The following is a 15,988-nucleotide window of genomic DNA, read 5'->3' on the forward strand; positions in this document are numbered from 1 at the left end:
GCAAAAATGTTAGAGATGTGGCAAATTGATCAATGTAAATCGATCGAATAAAAAAATAATTCATTTGATGTTGTTCAGGAAAAAAAGGATATAATGTCTTATTTTTGGTGAATAATTGTCTTCAACACTAAAATAGGTTTGTTTTTTCATTTTTATATCAATTTTCGGAAACGGAGTTTCATGTTTGCATGAAAAAACTGATAAAATCGATTTGATCGGTACTCGGTCAGTGATCAGTACTTTCCCAGCACTAGTCACATTAGTTTGGCAGCTGTCATTTTAATCAACCTATATTTTAAGGACTATAGCATACAGTAGAAAACACTGCCACTAGGAGATATCTAGTAAAAAGGGTCAACACATATCGCAAGAAAATGTTAACGACTTTCGAACTTTTTGACTTGTTGTTTTATATTACCATCTCATTAGCTTCGCATCCGAAAAAAGCAATACGCCCCGAATCAACAGATAAAAAAGCTAACATATAAAGATACTGGAAGAAATCATACAAAAAATTGACCTTTAGCATTATTTGTGTAAAACAGCAACACCAGATGGGCATAAATTTGGTTAAAAGAATAATTATATTGATTTCAAACTGTTTTAGCTTATTTTTTTGTTACATAACTTGCCCATTACTTATTTAAAATATCGAGTTAAAAAAATCATCTTTTATAATTAGCTTCTATTATTATTACTGTGGATAATTTATATGGCACCATTTTTGTTTAAATCACCTCAAGGGCGCTGTGCAATAAATTTCCAAACACATCTTGCAGCTACATAGCGCATGAACCGTTGAGATTATATTTTCTCATTTCCATTCACAATTTAATTTAATACCAGATAGGAGCTAGAATACAGTATGTCTTGTAGCTACAGAGCGCAGAGACGGTATGAAACCCATCTCCAAATTAAATTATTTAAAAATTGAATTTCGGTTTTTCTAATTATTTTTTCAAAATAGTTTTTAAATAAGAGCTGGATACAACACCTCCTGCAGCAACAGAGCGCATTAGACGGTTGGAATTCTTAACCCTATTTATGAATTTTAAGTTTGAAATAATTTGATAGTTTGTGACATTTACTTAAACGAACGTCTTGCAGCTATAAAGCGCATTGACGAGTGGATGTCTAAAGCTTTACAATGAAAAAAATAAGCGTTGAGAGGAGTAGTAAGTTAGTCAAGTATTCATGATAGAAAGTAAACAATAAACAACTGAATAAATAAATCTCTCTTTTGGATTATATTATTGTTCAGAAGATGAAAGTGACTACCTATGTTTTATGTAATTATTTTAGGGCCATCAATGATAAGGTACCCTTTGTTATTAGACAGGTACACATTCCACAAGTCGAAAAACATATTTTTGAAAATCATTTTGTCTCATTTAAAAAATATATATAATTGCATTTTTCGTATTAATTTATTAAAAGCTTCCATTTAATTTTTCTAAATTTATCGACTTATAAGTGGGCTGGTATAAGGTATTTTCTGATTTGAATGCAATGTTTCGTCGGCATGAAAACTTGTGGGTAGGTATACAAAATTCTAAACAATACATTTATAAATATTATGACACATAAGTATACAAAACACATAATCAAAATGTATAGTATAATATATATAAGTTATTTAATAATGCAGGGTGTAGCAAAGTGAAGATCGCCGAACCCCATATGTACCTAAATGTAAATATATGTTGGGGATCTTTTGTTTTAATACTTGACAACTATGTACCAAATTTCTGGAAATGAAAGAGTTGATCACCTATCAAAGGAAGCATGCCTTCATGGAAGCACCCCTCACTCCTTTAGTCGTCCTACTAATGATTACGTACCAACCATAATTAATACAATCAGATCTGAGTGAGCAATGTTCTGGCAGAATGCTTCGACTGGGTTGTTTTATAAGAGTATCCAATGTTTCATCCCCATTACACCAAATCGGAAAGCAATCAAAATTGAACATCTCTTTGGTATCAAGAATGAGAAGAGGACATTGTCTTGTTGCCTCGCACTTATCGAGAAAGGGTGTCTTTGCTCCGGCAATGTGTCTTTGTGAAAATGACGATGAGACATTAGATCATCTGTTCTTTGACTGTCCCCTCTACGACAGTAGCGAATTCCTTCAAAATATTTGTGAAGAATATAATACCTTCCCTCAACATAAAATTTTTACTCGCCCAAAATGATTTGGATACTTATTTACTTTTGACTAAATTCTTAAGGTCAAATAATAAAAATATTTAAATTTGTTTAATGTTATTTGCCAAATCTAAGTAATAAGTCTATTTGAATGTCCCTCTTTTTTTTTGGCCCAAAATTTCATGTTATGTTTACGTTTAATTTAGACGGTAGTGATATTTTATTGTCACATAACTCTTTCATAATGATTTTAAATACCTCACATTATATTATATTTTTTCGAGGGTATGGTTTTTTTTTGTCGTTCACTGAAGCGTATATTCTTTAAATTTCTTATTTTTGTTTCTAAGAGCCAAAATCCCTCGCAAACGAATGGAGGCGTATAAAAAAAAACTATGTTCCTAAATACGAGATAGAAGATTAAAACCTGACAACTAAAAACGTGATAGGGGCCTTATATATTTTAGCACTTGACAACTACGTAAATACATGATAGGGGATTCATCATCATCATCAGTGGCGCTACAGCCCGTTGTAGGCCCTGACCTCCTCCAGAATCTGTCTCCATTCCTCCCTGCACCCTGCGGCTCTTCTTCAGATCGTCAGGCCAATTGCTCTAATGTCACTTTCCACATTATCCAGCCATCTTAATTTTGGTCTGCTTCCGCTTTGTCTACCTTCCGGAGTGGTAAATTTTATACCACTCCGGAAGGTGATAAGGTGATCTTGTATGTTTTAACATTTTATAACTATGTAAATGCGTAAATGATCTTGTATGTTTTAACATTTAATAACTATGTTAATGCGTGATGTGCAGTTTCCTATGTTTTAAACATTTAAATTTATGTATATGCGTGATGAGTGGTATTGTATGTTTTAACATTTGACGACTATGTAAATGCGCGATGAGTGGTCTTGTATGTTTTGACATTTGACATTTATGTAAATTCGTGATATTTCATACACATATGGTATGTTTTGAATATTTGACATTTATTTAAATGCGTGATGTGTGTTGATGTTTTTTTTTTCCCTTTATTATGGCCTTTGCCATTTTTGGTAATACTAGCCAGAAACAAACAGTGTTTACATATGTTAAATGGGCGAAAAACAATATTACAGACAAGACAGAACAAACAGATAATTTTAACATTTGACAACTATGTAAATGCGTGATGAGTGGTCTTGTATGTTTTAACATTTGATAACTATGTAAATGCGTGATGTGTGGTTTTGTATGTTTTAAACATTTGACATTTATGTAAATACGTCGTCTTGTTTGTTTTAACATTTGACAACTATGTAAATACGTGATCTTGTTTATCAGGAATACGGAGTCTTGTATGTTTTAACGCTTGACAATTAAATGCGGGATAAGGGGTTGTATGTTTTAAACAACTAATTATTATGACTAATGGGCGATGAAGATAAAATAATTATCACTGAAAGTAAAATAAGACAAAGCAATATTTACAGCTGAGATTAATGTAAATTTATTGTAATAATTTTTCATTTACTTCATCTGATTATTTTTTCTATAACTCGTTTTTTTCCGGAAGATAATTTCCGCTCCTTTTTTGTCTTTATTACCATAAGCTAATTTAAATAAAATTGTGCGATTGCTTATAACTCTAACTTATAAACATTTTGTAATAGTACAGTTCTTTCGTACTTCAAAGGACGCTGTTACCGCGTTTACACAACCAAGCAGAGACCGACTGTATCAATTTCATCCCACAAATATAGTTATTTATATGTAATTAATACACATATCTGTTTTATATGTAATACACATATGATTACTTTGATATATTAATACTCATATCAGTTCTCTATATTTAAAATTATTTTTATGAATGAGGTAGTTCAGCCCTACTGGATATTGGATATAAAAATTGTTTTCTTACGCGCGGTAAAAATTGGAGCATTTAATTATAGGTACTGTATAGTTTCTTGAAAATGCCTGACAAAAAAAATAAATAATAATATTATTTTAATAAAAACGAACTAGTACGTTAAACGATGTCACTAGTTCATATGAATCAACCACTGATAAGAGAGTTGTGGAAGATTTCCGATTTAGAGTAAGACAATCTACAGAGCTGACCGAGAAGAAGCGGAAGAGAACTTGAGACGTCAATAGTAATTTCAGAAATACAAGACTTTAAAAAATCATAACGCTGATATTACGATACATTCAACTGAAAAAATATATTTTTGGTTTAGTTTATTAGCCTTTTAAATAACAATAAAAAATAATGAAATCGACTGATCCTCCTTATTGTATTGTAATGCCTACATTTTAACTAAAATATTTATTATATTATTATTTTTATTTTACTTCTGCGTTTTTTATGAAGCTAACAATAACATTGTTCGAAATCAGATATTTTCTTTAACCGCCTTTTTGAATTCAGCTAGCATTTGTGATAATAAATTGACAATGTATTCCACTCCATACATTAGAATTATAGTTTTTATAAATACATACATATCAGACTAAACTAAAATTGTAAAATGTCTTCCTCGGCATGGGTTTTCCCAGTGAGGAATACATTGTTAATTAAATTATATTATGTATTATTGTGAAGTATTTAATAAATATTAAAACACTGTTTAGTCGTAAATCTAGGCCCTAGAAAATGATATGGTTTCTAGAAACTTACTCTAAACTGTAGTAAGAAATGAAAATAATAAATAATATGCCAAATAACAGTGAGTACTTAATTAAATAATACAAAAATGCATAGTGAAAAAACACAAAAATATCCAGATATATAAAAAGCGAATAAAAGTATGGAAGGAAAGCAAATTAGTCAATGTCCGCTTATCTCGAACTTTAAAAGAATTGACAATCTCGTCCCTATCGATGTGCGATTACATTAGTGTGTCATGTTGCGGAGCGGTATGATGTGTTGAGGGCTCTTCTTTCTTTTTTTAGTAACTTATCGTGTTTACTTGGCTTGCTTATTGTGCTTGTGCTTGTGTAGCTGTGAACAGTAACTCAATGCGTTAAGGCGATATTTCTAGAAACATATTTTTGTGGTGTGTTCTGAAGCGCCAGTACCGTCCTCCATCACTCTGTCCTGGCGCATCCCAAAAAATCGTTGAATCGGGCCTGCATCATAGCGCCACCGGGAAACCCGAGAAAATTATCGATCTCGATCCCGGGAAATTTTAGTCGGGAATTCTCGACTTTCGGAAAAAAATATCAACTCATCAAAAACTAAAATAAACAGCCAAAAAGTCGCTATTTCGACGTTTATTTCCGTTACAGACAGAATCCGATTAAGAGTTAATTACGTGGAATTTGCTGAAATTTCGGGATAAAAATAATTTGAATATGAACTAAAGGAAGCTATAATTTAATTGATTTCTTTCAAAAACACATGCATGCAAATTAATTTACAAAATTCTTTGCAATCATGTTATGGCGAGAGTATGTCAAACAGACGAAATGGTGTGGTATAGCAAAACATTTGTACGGATCTATCGGTTCCTGCATGGGCAATGCCTGTTGTAAAGAACCAATATGTTTCAGTAAATAATGAATTCCTATTTTTTCAAATCAAAATAAATATTGATAGTATTGAAACTAACCATTATTTTTCAAAATCCGCACATACTGGCAAAACTTGATTGATTTTAGTTATTTAAATAAAGTTATTATCAATTATAGAGATTATTTTTTGTATCGTCACTTTTATAACTAAACCACGTAACATAACATTACTGGCATGTTAAAAAAAGGGAGTGGATGGGGGGAGGGGCGTGAGTTTAATAGGTATAGGGTGACCATTACAATGGAACATCGTATAACGGGCTGTATTGATGGGTTGTTTGATTACTAAAAGAAGGAACATTTTTTTTAAGTTTTCCTGATTTGAAATATTTCCATATTATTAACATTTAACCCTTTATTATTTGTATGTAAGATTTTAACTCCTGTATCTTTATAAAAGTTATGAATATCATTAATTCGGTGATTTGCAAATTCACAAAAATTGACAATATATTCAAAAATATCAAAATCGAGTCGAATATCAAAATTTCTTCATGTTCTTCCAACGTAAACTGAAGGACAAGAATTGCATTTTAATTTGTTAACACCTGAATTATTTTAAAAACTATTTTTTTCTTTATTATTAAGCATTAATTTACCAATATTGTTTTTTTGTATAAAAATCTGGTTTGGTATTATGTATTTGGTAAAAAAATGGAATACATTCGTAGATATAGTATTCAGAAATTCTTCTTCATTTAATATCATTATTAGGATTTTTATAATTACTGTTGGCGGGATACAAAAACTGTGTGTTTGATTTTTTCTTCAGATTTCTATTTAAAAGAGTATTTATTAAATCAATTGTATATCCATTATTAATAGGATTAAAAAATATAAAAAAAACATTTTCGAAGTTAAGTTTAGAAAGACGAACATTTATTTAACGATGCAAAATTGAATGGAATGCGGAAGGTTTTTGGGAAATAAGATGGTTGGATGAGTTATCAATGACGATATCCGTGTAAGTTGGTTTTCGGAAAATGTTAAATTCTATTTGATTATTGATGACACTTTTTATAAATTGTTATTTCTTCAAAATTATTTTACTTTCAACTTTCGAATGGACCAAAAAGATTATTTTTTAATTATGTCAGAACATTTGTAGACACGTACTGGATTTTCTTGAATTAGATATTTATTTGAGAACATTCTTGATAGGGAAATTCACAAGGGCTTGTGATATATTTCTATTTAGTTTTTCTACTTGGTTTTTCGTATTTTTTATTTTCTCTCTATCTATCCTCCCCTCTGTTGTATACACCATGATTTGGTTTAACATAAGTTTTGTATATTCGAATTATGTTTCCAATAATCATGTGTTCATTGTATTATACGACATTTCTTAGGCATCCAGATGTTTACTAACTGAGATGGATATGTTCTCATCATCACTATGACAGCATCATCTGCATGGCATGTGATGTTAATGACCTTATCTCCCTTAGTAGATTCGCTACTTTTTTTTATTCTTAAAGGCGTTTTTTTATATGTATTTATTCTGCTTGTGTAAGAAAAGGTTTTAGGAGTATATATTGTTGTGCTATATTTAGTTATAAAAGTGCTAAACTTGCTTTGTTTCTTTGTTGTTCTCAATATGTGTTATATTCTAAATGTTAATATTATTTATGTCTCGATTTGAATTGTTGTAACTCCTTGAAATGTAATTCAACGTATTATACTTGTACAATACTTTTTGGTATATGATTTATAAATAAATCAAAAATAATAAAATAAAAACAAATTATATCATTGGCTGGTTTAAGTTATCAGTTTACACACTGTGTAACATATATTATTCTGCCCATGTTTGAACATGCTTACTTAAACCAGGCAATGACAGGTTATACGCTCTGTAAATGCCTAGACTTCCATATTATTTCTCATAAATGTTCTTCATCTCCGTTGTCTCTTGCAATATCTATCGAATTTGAATTGTTTGTGTGTTTATATGAAATGGTCTTGGGAAGTCATACAAGGACCTTAGAGAGCACATTAAGGTTATATCTGTGGACACCCAAGTAATGAAACACTTTAATGGTTTCGCTTCCAAATTAGTATTACACAAGAAGAACAGTAAAGAGTCTTTTTTTTGTAAAATAAATTTAGCTTCATTATTTTAGAAATAATAAATAATGGACTGTTTAAATAAAAGACATTTTAAATGTAGGAATTTGAGTATGTCCAAATCATTGAAAACGTGTACCGCATATGAAACCTTTTTAGAAGTTAGTCTAGATACATTTCTGAGCTACAGTAAATCATGCTCAAAAACAGTATCTAGTGAAAAACTATCCAAATCACACTAAAAATAATAATAACAAAATAAAGAAGCAACATCCAGACTTAAAAATATGTTTGTTTTATTTAAGTAATATTGACACATTTCATCCAAAAATATAATGAAGTAAAATATTTAAGGTTAATAATAGATAATAAGCAAAAATATACATCACATTTTGAGTACATCAACAGCGAAATTTCTAAAAAGGTGGAATTTTTCAATAGAATAAGAAATAATCTCAGTCTAAAAACTATTAAAAATAATATATCAATAAATAAATTTAAAGTTAATCTAAAGAAATTTAATAACACGTGTAAAAACAACATTAATTTTTAATTAATATGAATGTATTATTGTTTTATATTTTTTCTTTATAAATCCTATGTTTTTATTTTTCTTTTTCATGCACTCGTATTTAAAATGATATAAACTCCTATAAATAAACAACTAAAACAGTGTAAATCACTCTCCAAGCACAAGAGTTAGTCTCTTTTTTTAGAGAGTTACAGTGAAAACATTTACTAGATGTGTAAAAGTAGATATGTTTAGAATTTTACAAAAACATGTAATTTTTATAAAATTTATGAATAAAAAAAATATTAAAAAATGAAAAAATACAAGTAATGTTTTGCTACATTTCAATTATTGTTCTAGTACTCTCTTTTTGAGCATTGAAAATCACAATAATGTCATGCAGAAAGCTCAGAATAGGGGAATGAGGACAATATTAAGATGTGGAATATATACAAAAATTCAACATATATTTTTCAATTCAACATTTATTTTATTTATTTTAGTTATTTATATATACACCCAATGGACATTTTAAATGACATATTTATACATGGAAAATTATTATAAAAAAAGAAGAAAGACTCAATGGTATATAGTAGACTTTGTGGGAGTGGAAGCGGGAGAGGGGCGTTTATAATTGAATTTGATTCGGTGATCGCCTTAAATAAGGCAATTTGTTATTAAAGAAATCAAGACTGGTATGTTTGTTGACGGTACTATACATGCTTTCGGTGAAGCAAATAGAAATTTAAAATACATAAGTGTTAATATTTAAATTAAAAAATCAATTATTGCCTGAATATGTGTTTTGTGATGTTTAGCGTAATAACGAAATTCATCGCTATCCTACGAGGGGAGGTGAGGGTTTCAGACTCCCCAAAACAAGAATCCAGACAACTCAAAACAATATGTACCATAAAGGACTCAAGACAATTGATGCGTTGCCTAAAGATATAAGGGATGATGAGTCTATCGCATTGTTTCGTGGGATGGCGATAATTTTTGTTAAAAACAAACATCCATATAGGTAGATAGTGTCATCGGAAAGCATCTGGATTTTATAACAATGTTTTGTTTTTGAAATTATTTTTGTATATATATTGTTTATTAGTTAAGGTATAACTGGGTGTTTAAATTTTATTTGTACAAATATCTAAATAAATACATCACATAAAAGGAAATTGATGGTTTTGGGGACAAATGTATATTATTATTTGGATGTCCAATAATGGGCATTCTTATTTTATTTTATTTTCTTTCATTGGAAAGCCAACAGACATTTATAAATTTATAAAATACAATTATATTATAAAAACACATCATAAAGTCCAATTAGAGGCTTCCACGTAAAATTTATTATTATGGTTAAATGTTGTCACATAAAAATTATACATAACATCAAATAACTAATCATACAAAACTTATAATATTATTAAAAATGTAAATGTAATACATATTATTAAAAATATATCTACTTTTGAATATTGGTCACACAGTTGCACATTATACATAATATATAATACAACTATAGTTGACCACACAGTGTACATTTATTATGTGCCTACATACAGAACTGCATTACCTGCATATTATAGGCTGCGGATTCAAGGCGCAACATTATAACTTGAATTTTTTTTGGAAATTTAATTTTAAAAGGAAGTTAAAGATATGTTATAAATATCAATATAATTTAATTTCTGATTACACATATTGCAGGTTCTATTTACATGAACGATATTGATAAATTAGCTAATTCGAAGGAAAAAAATGCTGACAGAAAAGAGATAAAACACATTTTTTGAATAACGCAGCTCAAAGAAAATGGTTTTCATTGAAATATAATATAAGTCAGTTCAGTAGTTCAAATAAATACAAAATACAAAATCTACAAAATATTAACTTAAGTTTTGTACAAAATTAGTACTGATTTGCCAAGTTTTTATTGTTTCCTGTAAAGTTATTTTTTCGTGACTCGCGTTATGTCCAAATTAAGGCGACGATATTCTAAATGTATATGTTTATTATTTATTTTACATTGTAGTGTTTTCACACTTATACATTACGTAGACAGAATATAGTCAAAGCTTAACCGAGTTTGCACAATTTAAATGCGCTGACGAGGGGGTATCCTGCAAGACATCGGACCGTCCCGACAATATTGATAAAAAACAAGTGCTTTTTTTCAGGAATGAATCGAAGTCCCTCATGGACATTCCTCAGATAACGGTGACCGGCCCAGCGAGCAGGGCGGAGCCGGGCGGCAAGGAGGCGAGGGGCAAGTCCTTGCGTCAGGTGCTGGCCGCCTTGGTGGCCAACCTTGGCACTATCAACACGGGCCTGGTGTTCGGCTTCTCCGCCGTGGTTATCCCTCAACTGGAGGCTCCTGACTCCAGCATCAAGATCGATGAATTCCAAGCAAGTTGGGTCGGTAAGTGATGGGAATAACTACTGTTTAAAATAATTATAGCAATGTCCTTTTTAAGGTGGATGGCTGTTTATACTAAATGAGTTTATTTTTCTTTTTTTTCCTTTCTTTTTTTAAAAAATGTAATCATTATAATATATATTTAATGTATGTGTATTATGTTTATTTGCTTACTTTGTACAATTTATAGAAGCCTATTATTGGTTCTGAGTTCGTTTAATAACTTTTATTTTAAAAATTAATCAGATTTCTTAATGTTAACATTATATACAAAGAACTGTTGGTTTTCCAAAATAAATAGAACATACTGTCCACGCGGTTTAAATCGACTGTGAAATCATCTCCCACCTACTATCAAATAGGTTTCTTCTACAACTTAATGAACCTGGGTGTAAGACACCCGGCACATTTTCTAACCCTCTCTACTTATAGAATTGACAACGTCGCATCCCCTCCCATTAATTAGCTGGCGTAAAAAGACGTATCGATAGTTTGTTTTGTTTTAGTAGTACTTTGCGCGTGGGGTGAGACAGGTGGGTTCAAAGCACGTTTGGGTGCCTCACACCCAGGTTCATAGTTTGTGTAACATTTTCGGACACACAATACAGAAATATATTTCTTGTTATTTTTTTCTATGCTGTGCCCAAAATTTTGTTTAATTATCAATTGTATCTGTGTATATTATTTCTGAAAAATTATGTTTTTATTTGAATCACAGCTTATTTCGATTTACAAAAAATATATTTTTGGAAGAATGTTTTTATTGTTTCTTTTTCACATAGCTTTACAATTCATTGATGTCTAATTAAAAATGAAAAAAACATACATTTTTTTGCGTTCTAAAAATAAAATTTATATTGTAGTTAATCCATGTAAGAAATAAAAGAAGTGTTTTTAATTACGGGTGTCAATTTTTCCTATCTCTTCCTTAAACTCTCATTTTCTTTCCTTTTAGAAGACGTGTATCGATATTAATTCATTTATTAACAAATTTTGTTATTTATATTCTAGAACTTTATTTACTTTTTTTTTTCTCATACGTACATTTAATTGGTTGGTTAGAAGAAATTGCCATTTGGCAATATAAGGCCCGCTTGCGTGCAAATGCAAGTCTTCAAATAATCAAATAAATAAATAATCAAAATAAATATTTGACCATAGAGAGATTTTTATGAATAGATAGATCTCATCACAGAGACGCGTGTTTTTGAAAAGAAAAGTAAAGTTTGTAACTTTCTACTAGACAAAAAACACTTGTTTTCGGGAAGATAATATGGAAATACAATACAATATATATTTTATGCCAAAAAAAACTTAACCTAACTAGATATATTATCGTTGTACATACAGTGCGTTCGAATGTTTAATTCCTATAGGTGAACCAAGCAAACATACAATGTTTACTTATGTAAGTGTGCACACTTAAATGTTTTATATAAAAACTTAAACGTTACGCACACATAAGCAAATGTCATTAAAATATTTTAAGAACTGTAATTTTAATTCGCCTGAACATAGTTACTGAAACATACTGAACATACTAATGAAAAAACAGCGTAAAATATCAAGAAAAAATCGCACATGGCGAAGCCTAGGTATATTGATTTAATCAGTTTTACGTTACAGCACGATCATAATATTATTATGCACGAATTTTTACATACAGCATTATATACTTATATGCCTACAAATGTACAAATACATACATATACACTCATATATTAATACTTATTTTTGTCAATATCTTTTGTTTACGAACATAATAATTACAATTCCTTTCTTTTTGCATTTAATTCACAAATCATTTCTGGCACTGATCCGATTATAAGTGTTAGTTAAAACACAATTATTATGACAAGACGCTAGTGCTAATATAAAGCAAATGAATCTGTCACGCATGAAAGAAGTTCAACACAAAGCGATTATAAAGAAATATTAGTAATTTAAATGTAACAATAATTATCATCTAGCATTGTTAGACGAGAGAAACGAGAAGACGGAAGTCTCCGTTCTGCGTAGTGTGCAAGGCACTGCAAGGTTAGGTGGAGTAGGTACTGAGAAAAATCGCATCGTTGACGTTGGCTCATGATTCGTGTCATGGAAAATATCATTCAACGGCAACAAAAACACAAAATTTGCGACGCAAAGCCAATACTAGTTAATGTCACCAGTTTTTAAATACCTTAGCCTCGATTTCCCCAATTGGTATCGATGATATCAACTCAACTTGAGTTTTTACCGGTATCTTAAGCGTAAAACTTATTAGTGTAAGAAAAATAGTAAGGCATATTTGCGTAAGTAAATTTGTTTTATTACTAGAGTAAAAAATCTGGAAAAAAAATCTAACCGATGCGAAGGTGAAATAAGAGGTCTTGAAGTGGACAAAGAAGACGGCGGGAGAGTTCTATGAGGAGAGCACCAGAAAGCTTGTGCCACGACTTACAACCTGCATAGAACAGGAAGGCGACCACGTAGAAAAATAAGTCATGTACGAGATTATACAAACAATGTACAGGTGAACGTCGCTTTACGCCAGGGTTCCGTTCCGAGAGACACCGGCGTAAAATAATTCAGCGTAAAACGATATATAATGGAAGATACGAGGTTCGGTTGTCAATCTAACATGTTGGTTTAATGCATATCCTATATATTTTCTAAATAAATTATAAAAGTATCTAATAAATACAGTTTAAACTCTTTTACAAAATAAATTATAATATCTTGATATAAATAATGAATTTTTGTAATAAATAAATAAATACTAACTCATCAGATCGACCATACTAAATTTAATTCTCACCCTTTTTTGAAAAAAGCATCCGATTTCATTTGCTTTGATTGTTGCTTCCTTTCTTGCAGAATCACTGCATAAACTACAAACATTTAACTATATTTTCATTTTAATAATAATAAATAAAAAAATAATCGTTCATTTTCATTTTTCTTAAAAACAAAACTCGGTTACTCGCGTACACGGTTATAGAATAAAACAACGTGTAAAAGTGTGTATGCTATTAGAATGGCGGCACCTACTACTGTCGTCTGGCGTCGGCCGAACTGTTATTTTTAATCGGCGTAAATCGAACCGGCGCAAAACGACGTATACCTGTACAGTAATTTTTTTAAATACATAAAGTTGAGTACTCTTACTTTCTGGATATACTCGTTCCTCGTATTGTATATTATAGTTAAACCTGGACCCCGATTACACTTTACAATAGGAAGTTACCAGAGTTTTCTTCAATCGTCTGTCAATAGCATGGAGTGTTCTGTATTAAAGTTTTTATGTTTATGTAAAATGTATTTATGTACATGTTCAATAACAGGTTTTGGACGATGATTCTTCAAATTTTCAAACAAACATTTAAGCCCGGTAATAGGATTCCCGAGCCCCTAGGCGACTGAAGGGTACGCCCCTACTCCCCTATTCGCGGTATCCATTGAGAATTTTCAATGTACTGTAAAATTTAATTTAATGAGTCAGTGAGATGGGGAAACATTCTCTAGTTAAAACTTATTTACTTTTAATAATTTTACAGTTTACTATTTAATTATTTTATTTTGGTGAACTTACAGTGAATACATTATGTAAGATGAATACGAATATAATAAAAGCAGTAATACGTATAAATGCACACACCAATAAATTGGTTCGCACTGAGGTCAATCATTTTTAGATTAACGAGAACACGAATGCTTATTATACATGAACCAATGAAAAGAATGTGCTCAGATTAAAATAGGTAGTTACTTATTAACATGCCCTGCAAACATACACATTTATATGCAGAAAACTCTATTTTACTTTATGGACAATTGAAGATAACTCGGTTAATTTCGCATTGCAATCGGGGCCCTGAAACAAGAAATAATTCTGTAATTCTTATCTGTTCAAACTCTGTGGTACTATTTTTATCCCTCCGTCACATGTCGTTACATTAGTACCAATGTCACAACGTCTCGTGCCAAGTGCATTTTATATGCACTTGTTGTTTTCAAAAGGCACCAGCCATATTCAAAACTTATTTTATTTTTTTAAATGTGACGGCCGAAAGCGTAGTACAATAATACTTTACCTAAGATATTATTTAAAATCCAAAGTATAGTTCAAGTTATTATATTTAGATAAAAGGATTATTTATGTATTAGAATTTTTTTTGTTTTATAAATAAAATTTAGCATCTAAGGTTCATTGCCTATTTTTATGTATTTATCTATTTTTATTTTCTTTTTTAAATAATTGGTGGGAAAACGAATTCCCTCGCGGATGCGAGGCGAGAAATTGCGGGGGCCAAGCCCTAGGGCTTCTACGATATTATTTAGCGGAGTGGACTGTATTTTAATTTTAATGAAATAAGTTAATATCCTCGATATGCAGTGTCAGTGTCTGCAGATTCAAAAATTCTTCTACCTGATTCAGAATATCTCCGTTCACGCTGATCTCACATTTAGTTATATTTTCATCCCTTCCAAAAACCATCACTTTCGATTTATCAACATTCAAAAGCAAATCGCCTTTCTTGCATACATCGTAGACTTTTTTACTGTATTTATGTTAATTTACTAACATTGCTTATGGATTTTTATTATCAGTAGTCGTGCCATATTTCTCATCGGTAAAATAAACATATAAATAAATCTGTTATCAAAATTGACAATTGTAATGCCAGTGTGCGTATTGCGCGTGCGTAATGTGCAGCAGCCTCCTATAACGAGCGCCTCGAGGATGCGGCAGTGGACCTGGCTTAGACGCGTGCCGCGCACGCCTCGGGAGAACCTAAACCCAAGTTGCCTCTTCTTTAAACCTGCGGGCTCACGCCGTCCTGGAAGGCCGTCAATGACGATCTTTCGACTTTATTCGGCGGAGCTGAGGGGTGCCGGATTGAAGTGGGGGGAGGCGAGAATGCTAGCTGGCGATAGGGTCTCCCGAAGGCAACTGGTGATGTCCACATGCTCCACTTAAGAACGGACGTGGAAAAGAAGAAGACGAAGAAGAATAATGCCAATATGAAGAGATAGCTTCCATTTACTCCCTTTCACATTCATATAGTATTGTCATATTTTCTCGTGTTATGAATACCTTGAAATATATATTTTTTGATGTTCATAACTTTACCAAAAGGATTAATCTTATAAGTATATAGGTAAATTATTATTTTTTTATTATTTTTTACATAATTTACGGATCTCAACATTTGTGCATCTATCGTATCACGGCTGAGACTAGCATTATTGACAAAATCAATAAAGGAGCTCTGCGCTGGTTTGGACATGT

The 15,988-nt window shown here is 30.9% G+C and overlaps 1 protein-coding gene across 3 annotated transcripts in view; it reads left to right on the forward strand.

Annotated features, from left to right (window-relative positions):
- The window catches only part of LOC148282140 (facilitated trehalose transporter Tret1-2 homolog), a 57,801-nt gene that overhangs the window by 24,811 nt on the left and 17,002 nt on the right, over positions 1 to 15,988 (forward strand). For all 3 annotated transcript variants that reach the window (XM_088225595.1, XM_088225594.1, XM_088225596.1), the window contains exon 2: positions 10,475 to 10,716. In XM_088225595.1, the coding sequence (XP_088081721.1) occupies positions 10,475 to 10,716 (242 nt within the window). The remainder of the gene's footprint in view (positions 1 to 10,474; positions 10,717 to 15,988) is intronic.

Source organism: Micrasema longulum, unplaced genomic scaffold (genome assembly GCF_059751315.1).
Source record: "Micrasema longulum isolate JH-2025_06_02 unplaced genomic scaffold, ASM5975131v1 h1tg000374l, whole genome shotgun sequence".
Classification (NCBI taxonomy): Eukaryota; Metazoa; Arthropoda; class Insecta; order Trichoptera; family Brachycentridae; genus Micrasema; species Micrasema longulum.